Genomic DNA, 18,940 nt, shown 5'->3' with positions numbered 1-18,940 from the left:
GAGGCGGGTAATTTAAATATGTGCTGTTGAATTATGAATACATCCCACTTTTTCAGTGTTTTTTTTTTTTTTTTAACTGTATAACATAAGATCTTGCACTAGTTTCTGCTGGTTGGCCCAAGTAAGAACACTGAATCGAAGCAGATGCATAAGTGCAGTAAGGCTGTAATTTAAGATGCTTTTCATACAGATGAAAGATGATGATTATTACTGAATAGAAGATTGTTTTGTTGCAGCTTAACTGGACAGCTTCATGGGTGCAGAACATTTAATGCCTGGTATGGAAGTACTGGAGGGTAAATGGAGCACACAGTTGAATGAGATGAGATAGGAGGGAATGGATAATTGTGAAATTAGCAGAAAATAATGAACAGTTTGTGTAACTGTTATCTGCAATTTTCTTATCTTAGTATATGAAATACTGACCCAAAAGCCAATATCTCTCTCCCCCTTAGTGTCCTTTTTCAGAGGGGAAAAAAAAACATTAAAAAAAACTAAAAATAGATTTTAATGTGTATTCTTATGCTTTTTTACCAACATATTTGCAGGTGATGTATACAATGAAAGATGTGATTTCCGTGTTTGAAAGTACTTTGCAGTATTTCTTTCAGAAGTCTTAAACCACTGTTGTCTTTGATTAAATAAAATGTGCATGCATAAACCTGTCTTTCCAAGACATCCACATTCTTACTGTAGCTTTGATACTGCTTTTAGAAAATGCAAAGTCCTGCAGATTGCAATGTTTTTGAGACTATGTATTATGCGAACATTTTTTGCGATTTATAAAAAATGGTAACTTTTTTTTATTATTTCAGATTCATAAAACAAGGGAAAGAAGAAACAAAGAACCGAAACTTTGAGAATGCCATTAAGCTGTTTAATAAGGCATACAAAATTCATCCTAGTGAAAAGCTGAAAGGTCGCATTGAAAAGTTGGAGGAAGCTCTTGCAGCTTGGGATCTTAAGGAGGAGGAAGATGACGAATTTGTTAATGTTTTGAGCAGTGGTTTGATGCTGTTCAGAGATTTGTATGAAAAACTTTATCTGCATCAAAAGGAGGGTGTGGCTTTCCTGTATAGCCTTTACAGAGATGAAAGAAAAGGGGGAATTCTTGCTGATGACATGGGTCTTGGAAAAACTATTCAGATTATTGCCTTTCTTTCTGCGATGTTTGATGCAGACTTGATAAAAAATGTTTTGGTAGTCATGCCAACTACCCTTATTTCTAATTGGTCCAAAGAATTTTCCAAATGGACCCCTGGGATGAGGGTTAAAGAATTTCATGGTACCAGTAAGTCTGAACGCTCAAAAAACTTGGAACGAATTCAGAGACGAGGTGGAGTACTGATTACAACATACCAGATGTTGGTTAATAATTGGCAGCAACTCTCCACTGTTGATGGTTCAGAATTTACTTGGGATTACATTATTCTTGATGAAGCACACAAAATAAAAACACCATCTGCCAAAACTACAAAATGTGCTCATTGTATTCCAGTGAAGAATCGCATCCTTCTCACCGGTACACCTGTACAAAACAATCTCCGTGAGATGTGGTCACTGTTTGATTTTGCATGCCAGGGATCATTGTTGGGAACCTCTAAAACATTCAAAATGGAATATGAAAATCCAATAACCAGGGCCAGGGAAAAAGATGCTACCCCAGGTGAAAGGGTACTTGGACTTAGGATTTCAGAAAATCTTATGAATATTATAAAACCATACTTTCTAAGACGTACAAAAGAAGATGTTCAGAACAAAAAAAGTCATGAGACGAAGGAGGATGAATCTAAAAATGTAGTGCAGAACAGTAATAATGTAGTGATGCCTTCATTGACCAGGAAGAATGATTTGATTGTGTGGGTTTACCTTAGTCAAGTACAGGAAGAAATTTACAGAAATTTTTTATCATTGGATGAGGTAAAGGAAGTGTTAATGACCACTAAGACACCTTTAACTCTATTAAACGTCTTGAAAAAGCTGTGTGATCACCCTAGGTTGTTGTCTGCTCGAGCCTGCAGACAACTGGGTCTTGAAAGTCCACAAGATATTGAAGATCTTGATTCAGAAGCAGAGTCTGGGAATAGCAGAATAGATGGCCTGTCTGATGAAACTCTTGTTCAGGAGTCTGGGAAGTTGATATTCCTCATAGGTCTGCTGGAAAGACTTCGAGATGAAGGTCATCAAACCCTTGTTTTCTCTCAGTCAAGAAAAATGTTGGACATAATTCACCGTATATTAAGCAGAAAAGGATTTAAAATAATGCGTATTGATGGAACAATTTCTCATATTGCAGAACGTGAAAAACGGATCAGTGTTTTCCAGAGTAATAAAGATTATGCAGTGTTCTTACTCACAACACAAGTCGGTGGTGTTGGAATTACCTTAACTGCAGCAACAAGAGTAGTTATTTTTGATCCAAGCTGGAACCCTGCTACTGATGCTCAAGCTGTGGATAGAGCATATAGGATAGGACAGAAAGAAAATGTAGTTATCTACAGGTTAATTACCTGCAGTACTGTGGAGGAGAAGATTTATCGAAGGCAAGTATTCAAGGAATCTTTAATCAGGCAAACAACTGGTGACAAAAAGAATCCATTCAGATATTTCACTAAACAAGAACTAAAAGAGCTGTTTACATTAGAAGATCCTAGGATGTCTACGACACAGTTGCAGCTTCAGTCCATGCATGCTGCTCACAGGCGGACAGACACGGAACTGGATGAGCATATTGCCTTTCTGCACACATTAGAGATCTTTGGAGTTTCTGATCATGATCTTATGTATTCTCAAGATGCAGGTACTTGTGACCTCGAAGATGATGATGAGGCTCAGCAGTACATTGAAAACAGAGTTCAAAAGGCCCATGAGCTCGTTCAAGCTGAATCACAGCTTAATCAGCAACTGATGCAGCAACTTAAAGATGGGACAGAGCCAGCATGGCTTGGGCATCCTGAGCTTTTTGCTAGACCAAAGGAAAGAAAACCTGCAAAATCTGAGCTTAATTCTCAAAATAAGCCACTGTGGGGTGAAGAGAGTGAATATCTACAGTCTGAAGTCATTGATCTTAGACTGGATGGAGATGACTATCAACGTGTTGGACATAATGAGTCTGAAGTAATTGATCTTGACATGAATGAAGATGAAATTCAGAATATTAGCTGCAAAATTAAAAGTATGGTCATTGAGGAGTCCTTGGAACAGTCAGAAAAAGATGCGTTTGTCACAGACCGTTCTGTTTCAGGACATAACACGTCTCAGCCCAGTGATATACTTGCTGTATCTTTTTCTCAGCCTCTTAATCCAAGTAGCAACAGCACTGTGACTAAAGAAACCATGCAGGTCAAGTCAGAAAACAAATCTGTTCTGTTGACTGATGAAGCTTCCACCCCTTCAAATTTTGAAACTGGCTGTGCAAATAAAGCAGGTCATAACAGTGATGCAGCAGTCACAATTATTCAGGCTCCAGAAAATTGTGAAGATGTTGAAATGTCCTCTCCATTGCCTAAAAGTTTGCACCACCATTCAGATTCTGAGACAGCTGATGTTAAAATGAGCATTTCACATCACATCGAGCTATCAACAGATGTCACACAAGAACTGTTAGAACTTCAGAATCCTAATCAAGCTGAAGCTTCTCAGTTTGAAGAGACTACATCTCAGTTGCAGTGTGATTTTAATTTGGTTTTGGAGGATTCTGTGAGTGATGAAAACTTTGGTAGTTCAGTCAGTCACCTGAAAACTGGTACAGATCTTAAAAATATTACAGCAAGTAGTCAGTTAAACATTAGTGCTGTAGAGTCTTTAAGAGAGTTATCAAGGACAGAGCTTCATGACCAAGATGTGTCATCTCCTGTTCACTTAGTCAAAAGGAAGATGAGAAGGATTATTTCAGATTCTGAGGAGGAGGAGAATGACGATGTTGCAGTCTTTGAAATGGATGAAAAGGTTGCTGAGAAATTGTCTTTGCAGAGCCCTTTAAATTCGTCATTTCATACGAACAGTACCTCCACTCCAAAACAAACTGCATTAGTTAAAGATTCATTTTCACATAGAAAAAGCTCGGGAGGAAATCATTCGATCAGTTCTAGACGATCTCTTGTTAATGTTGTAGTTGAAGACTTGGAAGAGCTTCAAGAAACGGTAGATGACAATAAAGCACTAAGTATTATAGATGCAGAAGAGGAAGAAAACTGGCTTGTTGAACAAGCAGATGAAGGTAGTGAATCTGATGCCTCTTCTGAAGAGGAGCCCGATGGGGAAAGCTTGCACACTGTAGACACCAATGGCTACGAGTCTGAAATTGTTTTGGAAGGCTCAAAACAAGTAGATAGTTTTGTGGAAGAGAGTTCTTCAGAAGAAATGACTGATATTGAACTTGCCTCTAATGAAGAGGTGCATTCTTTTGCCCAGAAAAGAACTGAACTTGAACCTGATCAGGTGCAATTGTTAGCTGAGCAAAATATGCCCTCTCTTGGGGAGAGCTGCAACCCTGTTTACCAATTTCAGTTTCCAGCAAAAGATGAATATGAGATTTTGGTAAATTGTGGAAAGAATTTGATGTCAAATGGGAAACTTCAAGATGCCTTAGCTGTATTTTTGCAAGCACTTGACCTAAAAAGTGGAGATCCAGAAATTCAGTTACTGACTATAAGTTTGTATAGAAAGCTTTCTCAAAAATAACTAGTCCGGAGAGAACAATAGTCTGTTGGTGTAAGAAATGAGAAAAAGCAAAAATGCACTTTTTTCTCTACAGTTACTGTGACTATACAAAGTCATTCTGCATTAGAGTTAATTTAGGAGAAAAAATCCCTCTGCATTTGATGAGCAACTCTGTAGAATTACAAAAAAGTTGCACTTAAAGCTGTTGAGTTTGTAACATTAATCTGCATTTTTTGCAGGCTCCTTAGCTGCATATTGTTTTAACTGTTTGTGGGTTCTTGTATCAGTCCAAAACTGGACGAACCATGCCACATCGAATGGCTTCTCATTGGTTTTACATGAGCAGCCCTTTCATCGTTCATACTGGCTAAAATTTGGTATTAAATGCACCTGTTTGCTTATTTGCTTAATTTATGCACCCTAACTTTGTATGTTAACCTGTTAACCTTGAACTTGACTGATCTTTAACTGTAGTCACGTGTGTTATTACTTTAATATTTCCCTGTATATACTTTCTGATTTACTTAAAATTATTCTGTCCTCTTGCCATACAGAATGTCAAAGAAAAAAATATGATTGTTGTGAATAAGCTGACAGCCTTTTGTTTTAATTTCAGATCAAAATGAAGGCTTTGATAGATTGAAGTATGTTTTTTAAGGGTCATCATAGTTTGAAAATTATAGTTTGCAGCAACACTCTATCACAAGCAGATGTGAAATGTTCATTTTTTGATAAAGGTATGCTTGATAAAATAGAGGCAGTAGTAAGCAAAATTTCATGTCTGAATGATTGCAAACAGAATGCGTCTGTGTATACTGAAACTGAACAAATCACCCTAATCGTGATGTTTACAAAGATGACAAAATCTCTACCTTGGAAATGTCAACATGCTACTATGCATTTGCCGATCGACAGTCTTGGAGTACGCAACATAAAAAATACTAACAAAACATGTTTTGCAGAGGGCTGGCAAATTTTACCTACTCGGAGAATTGTGCGATCTTGCACACCTGTTTGTCATTTGTTTAGTTGATTTTTTTTGCTGGCTAAGAGAGATGCACATTGTGTGTGTGTGTGAGTGTGTGGAGTGTGTGAACGAGAGTGTGTGAACGAGAGTGTGTGAACGAGAGTGTGTGAGTGTGTGTGAACGAGTGTGTGTGAACGAGAGTGTGTGTGTGTGTGTGTGAACGAGAGTGTGTGTGTGTGTGTGTGTGAACGAGAGTGTGTGTGTGTGTGTGTGAACGAGAGTGTGTGTGTGTGTGTGTGAGAGTGTGTGTGTGTGAACGAGTGTGTGTGTGAACGAGTGTGTGTGTGTGAACGAGTGTGTGTGTGTGTGAACGAGTGTGTGTGTGTGTGAACGAGTGTGTGTGTGTGTGTGAACGAGAGTGTGTGTGAACGAGTGTGTGTGAACGAGAGTGTGTGTGAACGAGAGTGTGTGTGAACGAGAGTGTGTGTGTGTGTGAACGAGAGTGTGTGTGTGTGTGTGTGTGTGTGTGAACGAGAGTGTGTGTGTGTGTGTGTGTGAACGAGAGTGTGTGTGTGTGTGTGTGTGTGAACGAGAGTGTGTGTGTGTGTGTGTGTGTGAACGAGTGTGTGTGTGTGTGTGTGTGAACGAGTGTGTGTGTGTGTGTGTGTGTGTGTGTGTGTGTGAACGAGTGTGTGTGTGTGTGTGTGTGAGAGAGAGTGTGTGTGTGTGTGTGTGTGTGTGAATGAGAGTGTGTGTGTGTGTGTGTGAACGAGTGTGTGTGTGTGTGTGAACGAGTGTGTGTGTGTGTGTGAACGAGTGTGTGTGTGTGTGTGTGAGAGTGTGTGTGTGTGTGTGAACGAGAGTGTGTGTGTGTGTGAACGAGAGTGTGTGTGAGTGTGTGTGTGTGAACGAGTGTGTGTGAGTGTGTGTGTGTGTGTGAACGAGAGTGTGTGTGAGTGTGTGTGTGTGTGTGTGTGTGTGTGAACGAGAGTGTGTGTGCGCACGCGAGTGATCCCAGAAAATTCTGGAATTCTAGTGAGGTATCGGAAGTATTCCAAGCTAAAGAGAAAAAAAGAAAAATGTATAACTTGGACAGTTTTGTCATCGGAGTTGTAACACTGAACAACTTTTTTGGTAGTACTCCAAGCATTTCGGGAATGATGCCCTGTGAAATACAGCTGTGCATACTAAACCTAAAACTGTTGTTGCTGAGAGTCTTGGAAAACAAGCAGATTGTTTTGTAAAATTAACCTTCAGTGATTTTAAAATTGGTAGAGAAATGCCTTGTCCTTAAATGATAACATGTTGGAAGATTCAACTATAGTAGTGCAGTATGAAAATAGCCTATTATGTTACCATTGATTTTTCTGGTAATACATCCGTGTAAAATAGTTGTAATGTTTGTTGTACAGTTTGTGTTTCAGTCCGTTTTGATGTGATTCAGTTCTTCTTTAGTATGTAATCAATAAGCTGTGAAATTGTTGCAAGATATTTAAAGGGAAGCCGTCCGCAGAAGCTTACTCCACATAGCTGCTTTTTTCTCTGATTTCTAGAAAGGGAAAATTAAATATGACAAAATTAGCCATTTTTTTACTTTCTACTTAGCAACATAGTGCAAAGTGGCTGTCAAGCTTACATTATCAGTGGCGCAGTTCACAAGTGGTGTACAAAGTGGAATAACTATTTTAGTATTGCTTTACTAAAACACTTGTCAAGTAATATTTCTTGTTTTAATCAGATGCATCTGTGTTTTCTTGACATGTCATGATCCTCAAATTGTCCTTTTCTGTCTGCTAATCTTACTTAACATCCATCCACAACCCGTTTTTCCCATTTTTGCACTTGGGGTCGGGGTGTTTACATAAGTGACAATCATCTAGAGCCGAAAAAAGAAGTTGTCTTACCATCCCGTTCCATCTGTGTTGTATATCTTTATTCATTCATTACTGATAGGACTTCGGTTCCGTCCTCGGAACCGACATGGCCGTTTTCAAGATCACGCCAGCTAAAACCTCTCCGCTAAAACCTACCCATAATGCCCCTCTTAGTCTCTTCAGATTGAGTTTGCCCTCTCTTATATAATAGAGATAATAAAAGAGGCAGTAGGAGGCTATGTCTGAGCAAATACCTTAACCAGGAGATCCTAAAGTCCAGGAGTCCAGGCAGGGTGAAAAGTAATGAATGAATAAAGATCTACAACACAGATTGAACATTATGGTAAGACATAACTTTATCTGATGATGTAAATCTTTATTCATTCCTTACTGATAGGACTGAGTCCCCAGCTACTTGAGTCCTCGGTAGCCCTAAGGAATTATATTCCTGAGCACCACAGAACTAAAAGATGCTCGTCCCCTGGAGGACCAATCCAATTTGTAATGCGTGATAAAGGTATTAGATCTTGCCCAAGTGGCTGCTGCGCAGATGATATCCATAGAGGCTCTGGAATGAAAAGCCACAGAAGTAGCCATCGATCTAGTGGAATGAGCCTTTACTCTGGAAGGTAAAGGTAGGTTATTCTGATGGTAGATAAAGGTAATGATGTTTCTAAGCCAGGAGGATAGTCACTTTGGAGACAGGTTTACCCAATCTGGGTCCCACAAAGGCCACAAACAATTGATCCATTTTTCTGAAAGATTTAGTTCTGTCCAAATAAAAACGAAGTTGCCTATGAACATCGAGGGTATGCAAAATATTCTCCCCTCTATTGGAATGTCCAAAAACCAATAAGACTGGACACTGCTCGAATACCAACTCCTTCTATTTATTAAAAATAGACATACAAGTGATGAGCGCTTTCGGGCCTCTGCCCTTCATCAGATAAAGCATCTCCCAAAACCAAACATTTTAAAACAAGTACAAACCAATAAAAAGTCAGTAAAATTCAGTAAAAAACCCGCCTGTTCTTAAGGGAATTGGAATGTTGAGGGAAGAAAACCAGTAGGTCAATAGATTGGTTAATTGAAAATCCAGAAATGACCTTGGGCAAGAAGGATGGGTCAGTACGTAGGGACACTCTGTCCCTCTGGAAATTCAAGTAAGGTCTCTTGACACTCAAGGGCTGCAACTCAGACACTCTTCTTGCTGAGGTAAGGGCTACTAGAAGTAGAGTCTTCCAGGACAGAAATTATATATCACATGAATTAGAAGGTTCGAAAGGAGGGCTTATTAATGACTGAAGCACCAAAGTCAAGTCCCAGACTGTATGCAGAGCTTGACAGGAGGTTTAACATGTAGTACTTATTTCAAGAAAGTTTTGCACAGATGGTGTGACAACAGAAGAATTATCGAATCCATTGTGAAAATTTGTGATAGCTGCTAATTGTACAGTAATTGTTGATGCTGAAACTCTTGCATGTAGAGGAGTAGTCAGGTACTGTAGGATCTTCTGAATGGGCATAGAGAAAGAGTCTATGTCCTGATCTTTGGCCCATGTAGATAACCTAGCCCACTTACTAGAATAAATTTTCCTGGTGGAAGGTTTGTATGAAGCCAGAAGAATCTCATGGACAAGAGATGAAATATCAGGTAGCCTGGCAATCATCAGAAGTGGAGAAACCAAGCTGTGAGCTTAAAGCTGTGGAGATTGGGGTGAATCAGTTCCTGAGGGTGAGATAGCAGACCTTGGGATTGATCCAGGATCCACGGGCTGTGAATCAGATGAGGCCATAGGAAAGGAAACCAGACTTGACGGGGGCAATGAGGATCACTTTGCTTTTTAACCTTTGAGCTTTCTGGAGGAATTTCGGGATGAGGGGGAAACGGGGGAAATGCCTACAACAGACACAGGGGCCAATCGTGCATCAGAGCATCCCTCGGTGACTCCCCCTGAGGGGGGGGATCGGGGCAAAGTAGCTTCTGCATTTGTTTAGAGGGGAAGCAAACCGGTCGCAGCAAGGCCTGCCCCAACGGAGGAAGATCCGATCCGCTATTACAGGACTGAGGGACCACTCGTGAGACATCAGGATGTTCCTGCTCAGATTGTCAACAATAAGGTTGGAACTCCCGGGAATGTGCGTTGCTATAAGAAAGCGGCTGGAAGCTATCGCCCAGTGCCAAATTCTCATGGCTTCCCGACACCGGGTAAGATTTGGTTCTGCCTTGTTTGTTTATATATCAGATGACTGACATGTTGTCTGATCGAATTGCAATGGTCCCGGAAGGGAGGGATGTATGGAACGCTTGCAGCGCTAAGAGAACTGCCGTCAATTCCAGGACATTCATATGCAAATTGGCCTCTATGGGGGACAAGGTGCCTTGGACTGTCTTTCCCTGGAAATGCCCCCTCCTAGCAGGGAAGCATCCGTGGTCACTATGGCCTTGGTCTGGGAAAGGCAGAACAGTCGACACCAAAGATTTGATTCTGGCTTCATCCACCAAAGCATTTCTAAGATAGACCATTGTGATGAAAGGAGCCACTGTACTAGTCTCATGTGCAATCTCGCCAGTGGAACTAAGGTAATGGTTGCTGCCGCAGAGCCCAGAAGTTGAAGTACAAGGCATGCTGGTACAAAAGTTTGTTGGAGTACTTGAACCTGGCTTCTTATTTTTGAGAGCCTGTGAGGAGGAAGGGAAGCTTGACCGGATGTTGTGTCTAAGATCGCTCCAATAAATTCTAGTGTTTTTGTTGAAGACATTTGAGATTTTTCCTTGTTGATTGTAATCCCTAAGCGAAGCGCAAGGCCTTGAGTGTAAGAGAGGCTGCGTATGAGAAGATTCCTGGTCGTGGCGGTAAGGAGCCAATCATCTAGATACAGAAACACCTGGAATCCTTGTAGTCTAAGATCAGCTACTACAACTGCCATGCATTTGGTGATGCTGGTCCATCTTTATATGGTAATACGTGTCCTGGAGATCTATAGAGCACATCCAGTTGTCCTTCCCTAGAAAGGGGAGAATGGACTGTACCGTGACCTTCTGGAAGTTTTGAAGTTTTATACATTTGTTTAGTAGGCTGAGATCCAGGATTGGTCTCCAGTCTCCCTGTCTTTGTTGGCACTAAAAGGAACCTCTAGTAAAAGCCAGATCCTCTCTGGTCTGGTGGGACTGGCTGGATGACTCTCTTTTTTTCTTAGCAGCTTTTCGATTTCTAAGGCTGATAACCTCCCTCTGATTGGGTGGAACATCGGGGATTTGTTTGACGGGTCTGGGAGTAAGATTGAACGGGATATGGTAGCCTCTGGATATTATTCTTTGCACCCATACAACGGTAGTAATAAGTTGCCAGGCTGGTAGGTGCAGAGAAAAACAACCCCCGACTTCTTCCAGAGGAAAGCAGTTGGGCCGCTGCTCAGGAGCGCTGGTAGGGTCGGCCGGAGAAGGTATCTCTAGCGCCCTGGATGTTCTTCATCTCACATTGCTGCAGTCCTTACACTTGGGTAGTCCGCTGTCCTCGGTCGGCCCGAATATCAAACTATAAGGCTGACGTCGGTCAGGGCGCATTTGACTGACATCAGGACGTCAGGGTACAAATGCGCATGGCCGACGTCATATCCTCAGTCTTTTTTGCCGCATGGTCCGATGCAGAAGCAGCATTGCAAGTGCCGGTTGGCGTTCTGAGATTTTTCGATTTAGAAGTTTCAGACCGAGTAAGTTGGCTAAGTACCCCGTTGGGGAATATTTTAGTTTTTTCTTGCCTCAGTCATTTACCGGATGTCAGAAAAAGTCAATAATTGCATTTCTTGTGGGAAACAGATACCGCATAGAGATTATCATACTTTGTGTATTCCTTGCTTAGGGCCTGAGCACGACGTTGTTGGCTGTCGCTCTTGTGCTAGATTTAATAAACGCACTATAAAGAGAAGGTTGGATTGTGCAAGGTTAGTCTTTGGGAAGCGGTGCAATTATAAAATGCCGTCAGATGCTCCGACGCCCGCTTCTTCAAAGAAGCGCAAGGACAAGGCAGTTAAGCCTAGGCTAGAAGAACCGTCTGTACCGGACGCCGGTTCTTTGGAGGTGTCGGTGGAGCCGGTGGCTCCACCGGAGGTTTCTTTGTGTTCCCAGGGTGAGACCTTATTATTGCAAGATGTGGCCTCTCAGGAGGCAAGTCAGGCTGAGGGGGCTTCTCAGGTTACTATACTCCCCTCCCTTCCTAAGGTGGCTAGGCCCTCTCCTTCTGTTTCAAAGGCTTCTCCCAGGGTCAGGCCAGGTTTAGCTTCAGTTGGTGTTACCCCTAGCTCTTCAGGTACTGTGCCCAAGAAGCATATGCTTAAAATGGCAGAAGATTTGATTACTTTGATTAGGGGTTCTATGCCCCCTCCTGATAAGAGACCTAGGGTGGAGCCTGAGCTGGGGGGTTTTGAGCAGGCTTCAGATGTTTCAGAGTCTTCGGCTGAAGACTTGCAGGAGTACTCTCCTTATTCTGATTCTGATGTGGATGATTCTACTCCTTCTGCTACTCCTCCTGAGGATTTTTCGATTTTTCTTTTTCAGAAACTCTTCATTCCATGAGGGAGCATTTTAAGTGGGAAGGTCAGGACTTCTCTGATTCCAGGAAAAGGCTTAGGGAATTTCTGTTTTACCCCAGCATAGGCCTTTGGCTATACCTCCTGTTTTGGATGTAGTGGAAGATGTTTTACAGAGGCTTCTCTTAATCCTGATTCTTTGCCTCCTGCTCCTGTTAAGCGGATAGGTATTACAGGGTGCCTGAAGCTCATAAGTATCTTTTTAAGAGTCCTAGGGCAGACCCAGAAACTGTTAGCCAGGGGCCTAAAGGTGTTAAGGCTTCTGTTGTTAAGAATCCGGTTCCTGCAGACAAGGAGGCTAGGGCCTTGGATAGATGGGGAAAGAAAGTTTATACTTCTTCCACTCTTGCTATGAGGGCTCTGAATTGCCAGTTTCACATGTTGAAATACCAAAACTATCTCCTTTCACAATTAAAGTCTAAGGTTGATGCTCTGGCAGCAGGTATTGATTGTAAAGAGTTGCAAGATTTAGTACATGTTTCTGAACAGGTGGGTAAGCATTCTTTGCAATGTGGTTTTGATGCTGTACAGGCCTCGTCTAGGGTGGCTGCCACTGGGTTAGTTCTTCGCAGGCACGCCTGGCTGAGGGATCAGAATTTGTCTGAACATGTTAAAACAAGGATTTTAGATGCTCCTTTACAATCTGACGTATTGTTTGGTCCTCCTGTTGAGAGTTTTAAAGAAAATGGAAGACGAGGCTAAGTCTATGCAGACTGTTAAAGATTTTTTGCAGGTCCAGCCTCCAAAGTTTAGTAGAAATTGGCCTACTGAGGGGTGGACGTATCCTTCTTATGATTCCCAGTCTAGGGGTAGATCTAGACGTGGTAGGGGCAGAGCTCAGGGCTCTTTCAGGCCTAGAACAGGGAGTTCTCCTGCACAGGCTTCGGGTGAGGGCAGGGGTCGGTCCTTTCGTAAGCAGACCCAATGACCTACCTTTTCAGCTGCCAGAGCCTGCTCGTCTGGCAGCACCTTTGGGAGGAAGGTTGACACTTTTCAAAGAAAATTGGAGTTTAATTACCCAGGACAGATGGGTATTGGATATCATACACCACAGCTACAGGTTTTATTTCCATACCTTGCCTCCTTTCAAAGGCATGCCAGACGTTCCTCCTCAACAAAGAATAGAGGCTCTCAAACAGGTTTCTCTGTTGCTCCAAATAGGGGCCATACAGCCGGTCCCTATGCCAGAAGTGGGCCTAGGATTTTATTCTCGCCTGTTCCTAGTACCAAAGAAGGGGAACACGTGGAGACCAATTTTGGATTTATCTATCCTCAACACTTATCTGGACATTCCCAAGTTCAAAATGTTGACATGGCAGCAGCTTTTACCTCTGCTGGGCAAAGATCATTGGATGGTAACATTGGATCTCAAGGAGGCTTACCTTCATGTTCCTATCAGACTAAGTTGCAGAAAGTATCTGCGTTTTCGAGCTGGGACTTCTCACTATCTGTTCTCTGCATTGCCCTTTGGCTTATCTACTGCGCCCAGAGTGTTCACGAAAGTTCTGGCTCCAGTGATAGCTTTCTTCAGACTAAAAGGAATACAGATCTATCCTTATTTGGACGACTGCCTGATTCTGGCTCAAGGAAGGGAAGAGCTTCTTCATCATTTGGAATATGTGATAGCAGTGCTAAGATGCCTAGGGTATTCTGTGAACGAAATAAAGTCCAGTCTAGTACCCTCTCAGGACATGTGCTTTCTGGGTGTGAGACTGAATACAGCATCCCAGATGGCCTTTTTAACCCCGGACAAACAAAGAAGTCTATCCCTTTACTTCCATCAATTATCTCATCAGTCCGGGCTGACTGCAAGGACAGTCCTTCAAGCCTTAGGGTTCATGGCATCTTGTATTCTGGTGCTTCCCAATGCCAAACTGCATATGAGGAAGCTACAATGGTATCTCAAAAATGTATGGACACAGCACTGCCAGGATCTGGACACTGTCATTCAAATAATACCTTGCATTCAAAAGGAATTTTTGTGGTGGGCTCAGGAATGTCACCTAAACAAGGGACTCTCTGTGACCCGGCCAGAGGCGAGTCAGATTTTAACGACAGATGCCTCAGACAAAGCTTGGGGAGCTCATCTAAATGGAAAGTGGATACAAAACAAGTGGCCTGTCAGACTACAACACCTACATATCAACATGAAGGAGATGTTGGCCGTCCAGTTTGCATTAATAGCTTTCAAGGCATTTCTTCTTCCAGGGCAGGTGTTGATTCTAACAGACAACACAACTGTCATGTTGTACATCAACAAGCAAGGGGGAACGCATTCTTATCCTCTATGCAGGCAAGCAATGATTTTGTGGGAGACTGCTCTCAGTTTACAGCTCAATCTTCAGGCAAGGTTTCTGCCAGGAGCACAGAACTCCTTAGCAGATGTGTTGAGCAGACGAATTATGGATCCCCACGAGTGGAAATTGGATCCTCATGTATTTCAGAAATTGACAGTGTCATGGGGAACTCCAGACATAGATCTGTTCGCTTCTCCACTAAACCATCAGCTGCCAAAGTTTTGCACAAAAGGTTTCATCCCACAGCTTGGAGAGTGGATGCTCTTTCTTTCAATTGGAGCAATCTTCATGTGTATGCCTTTCCACCTCTGCCTCTCCTCCCAAAGGTACTTCTAAAGGTCAGACAGGACAAGCCAAGGATGATTTTAATAGCTCCGATTGGCCTCGACAGCACTGGTACCCATTACTGAGAAGTCTGGTACGGAAGCCTCCATGGCCTTTGCCTTGATTCCACACCTGTTGTCGCAGGAGGACAGCCATTTGCTAAATGTCGAGCTTCACTCTCTGCACCTAACAGCCTGGCATATTCTGTTTTGAACCATAGTGGGCCTCCACTTCCTCAGCAAGTTTTGAATGTTATTTTGGAAGCTAGAAGGCCTAGTACAAGGAAAGTGTACGCAGACAAATGGAAGAGATTTTTATTTTGGAGTGCAGCAAAAGATTTTGATGTTTCTGAGCCTAATTTGTGTGTGGCTCTTCAATATCTTACTGAGTTACTAGACAAAGGTTTGTCTTTCTCTTCTATTAAAGTTCATGCTGCAGCAATTTCAGCTCACTATGATTGCGACCCACCATTGTTTTCTCATCCTTTGTTCAAGCAATTTCTTAGAGGGGCAAAGAATATAAGACCCCCACGAAGAGCTCCTACTCCTGCTTGGGATCTCAATTTTGTGTTGGAGAAACTCACTCTACAACCTTTTGAGCCTGCAGCTACTGCTGAGTTGAAATATTTATCATGGAAGACTGCTTTTTTGTTGGCCATTACCTCTGCAAGAAGGGTTTCTGAATTGCAGGCCCTTATGGCGGTTGAGCCTTTCTTGATTTTCCATAAGGATAGGGTATCATTACGTACTAATCCTTCCTTTATGCCTAAGGTGGTTTCTAGTGTGGCTTTAAACCAAACTATTCATTTGCCTACTTTTTATGCAAATCCCCAAAATAAAGGGGAAAAGATTTTGCACACTTTAGATGTACACAGGCAGTTGCGTTATTATTTGGACAGAACTAAAGGGTTCAGGAGTCTCAGCAGTTGTTTGTTTCTTTTGCTTTGAGTTCTCAGGGCAAGCCTGTGTCAAAACAAACTATTTCTAAGTGGATTGGGTTTTGCATTGCTTTCTGTTATTCCCATCATGGCAAGGAGATTCCAGCTGGGATTAGGCCTCATTCCACTAGGGCTACTGCCACTTCAACAGCTTTTTGAGGGGTGGCAACCAAGGATATTTTGGAGGCAGCTACTTGGAGTTCTGTGCATACTTTCTCTAGGCATTATCACCTGCCACTTTACTCTAAGTCCAGGGCTGGTTTTGCCACTGCTGTTTTGCAGGGCATTTTGGCAGCTCCTGCTTCCTTGTAGTTAGCCATCCTCCCTTACCTCTGCTTTGGGATTCTACCCAAGTGTAAGGACTGCAGCAATGTGAGATGAAGAACATAGTACAGTTTTGTACCTACCATAAATGTAGATGTTCAAGATCCACATTGCTGCAGTCCAATTCCCTCCCTCCTTCCCCTCTGTAGTTAGAGGTGGTTGTGTGGGTTGGGTTGTACATATTGTGTATATTGTATATATTGTACATATAGTTAGTGCAAGGGTGATTGGTTGGTTGTTTGCTGTCTTTTGGTTTTGACCTTTATTTTTAGGGTCTTCTGACATCTGGGGCAAGAAAAGACTGAGGATATGACGTCGGTCATGCGCATTTGTACCCTGACGTCCTGATGTCAGTCAAATGCGCCCTGACCGACGTCAGCCTTATACTTTGATATTCGGGCCGACCGAGGACAGCGGACTACCCAAGTGTAAGGACTGCAGCAATGTGGATCTTCGAACATCTACATTTATGGTAGGTACAAAACTGTACTTTATGCGGACTCCCTCTGCCCCAAAAAGGGTGTATTCCGGATGAGGTGCCCCCTTTGCCCTGGGGGCATTGCTCACCACGAGTGTCATGAAAAGATCCTTGGGGACTGTTTGAACCACAATATTCCTCCCCTCTGGTTCTTGGAATAGGATCTCTGGGGGGTGGAAAAACGTATGCCCACAGCAGACCAGATCTTTCCATCTTTCTCACTTCGTGATAGTGTCTCTTGTACTTTGGGAACAAAGAGTGAAGATTCATCGACAGGCCCGTTGACTAAGGAAGATGTAAAGGGGTCTGCGAAATCACACAAACGCATCCAAGCATGCCGTGCTATGATGCTGCGTGATGCGGCTGCTCGAGCTGCCCCCTCTGTGGTGTGAGATATCAATCGCATCAAGGAGTTTGAGATGGATTCCAGGGTAGCTAGCTGCAAGGTGACAGTGTCACGCACCTCATCAGCAGTACCCCCGCCAAAGAGGTAGACATTTCAGAAATTAGGTCTCTTTGGAGGCGAGTGAAGTATGCCAGATAGTTCAGCGATCGAATGGCAAAGGCCGCTGAAGCGTAGGTCCAGTTCCCTAGTCTGTCCATGGCCTGAGACTCCCTATTCAGGGGATGAACAGTGGAACTATCTTCTGCCATTTCCCTCTTGCTGGCCGCAGCCACTATCGTGAAATCAACTACCAACTGCTTGGACCAATTGGGCTGGTCTTCGAGGGTGATAAAATTTTGTCTGGTCTCCGGAGGACAGGTTCTACGTTGTCCGGGGCCTTCCAGGCATGCTACACTATCAGCTTTACAAGCTCATCTGCAGGTGGGGGTCACCCAGGAAGTAGATGGCCGGGCATGGAAGGCCTGCAAGAGCACAGATTCCTCTGAAGAAAGGTTGATTTATTTAAATGGTAGTGATAGTAATGATTTTTTTGTAAATGTATTGCTGTATTGAAATAGTTGGGAGAGTTATAAGTATTGCTATCTTGTTATGGGAGGAGACTAGTATTGTGTAAAAGCGTAATTTAGTTATTTGTAAATTGGTAAAGGAATGCTGGAGGGTATTTCTTATGGGGGTAACTGGAGTTGGTATGTGAAATTCTAGCAAAATTTTTCAGCCAGCAAATTTGCTTTATCTTTTGACTGAGTGTAGGTGGTGCTGTCTACAACTAACTTCGCATATTGTTGGGTACTGCCCTTAAGATTGCAGACATAACTGAAAAATGCCTTATGCCTATCCTTTGCTAGGGAGGCTGTTTTTGCCTCGTACTCCCCTGATGGCTTGCTCAAACTGAGAGAGTTTTTGCCCTGTTCTGCATGTTTTCTCTTACTTCTGTTCAAGATTTTCTTTCTTTTGTTGTACAACCTATTTATACAAGGTTCCACCAGGGTGTCTTGCTTTTGCAGTTTGACCTAGGGATTTCAGCCTGGTACTACCGTTTCTGTGCTTATGCAGTGCTTTTGTGTGCACCTCTGCATACGCCTCCATATTTTCTAGGTTTGGGGAACTTAGAAATTAGCTTTGCCTTTGCGTAATAGAAGGTAGTTAGCCTTAGAAAAGTTCTTACAGGTTGTTGGGTCAGATGGGGGTTCTAGGTTTATATCTGTATCCATATAGATAGGGACAGTGGGAGGGAGAGAGAGGGATGTATACATCTATATACTGCTCTAACAAGACATGAAAGCAGGTTCAGAAACTAGGAAAAGGAAAGTACATAATTCTTCATTTTCAAGGTAAGATGTGGGCAACTTTAAGGCTAGTTTATTTTCATGTTATTTTCAACATTGCAGCAGCCTGTTCTTGTCTATGGGTTGTCCTTGTGTCAGATGTCTGTAACCCGGAGACTGCCTGTATATTAGATTGTAGGAGATGGATGTGGTTCCTGTTTGGTGAATGGTTTCTGGATTATAAGCAATTGCAAGTGTGAGTACATGGGTGTTCAAACCATTTTAATTTCATAGCCGGAGTGTTGGCAGGAAAGTTGGCTATTGTAGCATTGTTGCAGATTCAGCAATACTGAAGAAGTTAGATTTGTCAGAATTAGAGAAGCATATAGTAGGGCTGGTAGGAAATATGTTGAGGCAATGGTACTTCTAGCTGTGTCTGAGATGAATGGTTTTGCTTTGTACAGGCTGCCCAGTTTGTGGTTTGTTTCCTTTATCATTTGTGTCATATGGTGGTCAAATTATGAGCGACTAATTTTATTTTTGCATTTGTTAAGGTAATGATAATGAGACACACTTGTGTAGTATATTGTTTTGGTGTGAACAGCATTAGATTAGTTTTCTTGGGTTTAAGGAGAAGGCCAGAGTTTGCCAGCTTTGTCTGGAGAAGAATGACTTTTTGGTATATTCTAGTTTGACACACAAAAAGACCCCCTGCACGAAGACAAATGCATGGCTCAAAAAACCAATGTATGAAATCAAAAAAAGGGTAGAGCCAGCATACAGTGACCTGAAATAAAGTTTATTGGAATATATATA

General features: G+C 42.4%; 2 protein-coding genes across 2 annotated transcripts in view; both read left to right on the top strand.

Moving 5' to 3' along the window:
* TBKBP1 (TBK1 binding protein 1) overlaps positions 1–18,940 on the top strand; it is a 2,809,732-nt gene that overhangs the window by 224,354 nt on the left and 2,566,438 nt on the right. The window lies entirely within an intron of this gene.
* ERCC6L (ERCC excision repair 6 like, spindle assembly checkpoint helicase) lies at positions 814–5,256 on the top strand (the record flags this gene model as incomplete). Its single annotated transcript, XM_044055269.1, is given in 1 exon segment — positions 814–5,256. A coding segment is annotated over 1 exon segment (3,870 nt), but the record flags the coding sequence as incomplete, so codon positions are not given.

This window comes from Protopterus annectens, chromosome 13.part0 (genome assembly GCF_019279795.1).
Source record: "Protopterus annectens isolate FY-2018-M chromosome 13.part0, PAN1.0, whole genome shotgun sequence".
In the NCBI taxonomy this organism is placed as follows: domain Eukaryota; kingdom Metazoa; phylum Chordata; order Ceratodontiformes; family Protopteridae; genus Protopterus; species Protopterus annectens.
The sequence above is the reverse complement of the archived record's forward strand: the minus strand, read 5'-3'. Positions and strand labels throughout refer to the sequence as shown.